The sequence below is a fragment of the Octopus bimaculoides genome, chromosome 18, assembly GCF_001194135.2.
Source record: "Octopus bimaculoides isolate UCB-OBI-ISO-001 chromosome 18, ASM119413v2, whole genome shotgun sequence".
Lineage (NCBI taxonomy): Eukaryota > Metazoa > Mollusca > Cephalopoda > Octopoda > Octopodidae > Octopus > Octopus bimaculoides.
The window spans coordinates 29,160,524-29,162,255 of NC_068998.1; the positions used below are offsets into that span (position 1 = coordinate 29,160,524).

General features: G+C 24.0%; 1 protein-coding gene across 6 annotated transcripts in view; it reads right to left on the reverse strand.

Annotated features, from left to right (window-relative positions):
- LOC106867759 (tetratricopeptide repeat protein 31) overlaps nt 1-1,732 on the reverse strand; it is a 225,191-nt gene that overhangs the window by 11,994 nt on the left and 211,465 nt on the right. Inside the window, exon 18 of one of the 6 annotated variants that reach the window (XM_052974423.1) lies at nt 453-481. The exons of the other annotated variants lie outside the window; for them this stretch is intronic. Within the exon in view, the coding sequence (XP_052830383.1) occupies nt 453-481 (29 nt within the window). The remainder of the gene's footprint in view (nt 1-452; nt 482-1,732) is intronic. 6 annotated transcript variants of the gene reach the window in all.

Below are 1,732 nucleotides of genomic sequence, written 5' to 3' on the forward strand. Positions count from 1 at the left end.
ATATACACACAAATATACTAATATACATATATACATATACACTAATATACATATATACTTATACACATATATATAGTTATAAAAAAATAAATATACATATATATATATATATATATATATATATAGCAAAACCAAACAAACATTAAAAATAACAATAACAAACAACAAAAAGACGTGCTCATGGAATGTATTAGTATGACGCTTGGTAAGATGAGAATGTTTGTGACATTTTGAGCATAGCTCTTCATCAGAAAGAAAAGCAGCAAAGCCCAAAGAAGAAGAAAAAAAAACCAACAGCACATGTGTTGCCATTTATACACACTTATATACACATTTGTGAAGTATACATATATATATATATATACATATATATACATGAATAACAATATAGCTAGGTGTAAAATACACCTAAGTGATATTAAATATCCAAAGAAATTATTGGTTTATATTACCTATATCAATAACAATGTTATTCCTATAGCTAAATAAAAAATAAACATAGTTTATTAATATATGAATATGAATAAAAAATAGAAAATATAAATATTTAGTTCTATAATTGATTTTATTGCACAATACACATGTTCATATATACATACATACATACATACACACATACGTATACACACATGCATATTCACATACACAAGTTTAGTTATTCATCTATACATATACATACATATATATATATATATATATATATATATATATACATATGTATTTTTTACAATTTGAATATATATACAGTTCATATACATGTATCTATTTATGCTAAAATATTATTGTATATATTAATTCAGATCTAAATATTATGAATCTGACTATTAGAATGCAAGGGAGATAACTATTTTTCCATTTATAGAAACAAAATCAACTTGATACGGTCAACAAAAAAAAAACATTTAAATATATACGTACAACAAAAACAAAGTGATACAATACAAACGAAATGTCCCACATACTAACAACGAGCCAAAACAACAAATTAAATATGATAAATATGCCATATTTACATATATACCCCACTATTCATTTACGCACATACATATACTTATCGATACTTATAAAGAAAATGAAAAATGAAACCAGCTCTATACGGACAGAGAAAAATAAATTCTATAAATGCATCAAAACCAAAATAATACCAATATAAAAGAATTTATTGTTTTAGTTTCCATCTACCACTCACGCTTACATATATGCATATATGTTCAACTGTCAGGTCATATCTTTATTCCCTACACTACTTAATTGGAGCTAAAATTTTTAATCTCTTTACTCATCTATAGAGGGAATGTCTCTCATACCTCTTTACTTATATTTCCAAATAACTGTTATACCTTTAGTTATAGTTAATATCTAACTTGACTCACATCTCTTTCTCATAAGGATAAATATGAATCTCCAAGATTCTATTCTTCTGCTATTTCCTTTCTCAAGTTCATTACAAATTTTATTTATACTTCCTGCACTGAAGAGTACATTGAGATATATATATATATATAATAATTTATTTATTTAATTAATTTAATCTAATTCAATTCAATCATGAATTTGCCTGATTTTCATATCTCTGTATGAAACAATCTTTTGCATGAATTAAAATTCTCTTATATATTTTAACAACTTGTTTTCTCCATTTTTAACTAACTTGATGAGTTTCATAGGATTTCTTTCCATAAATTCACCACACATCATATACAAGCATACATACATACATATATATATGTAT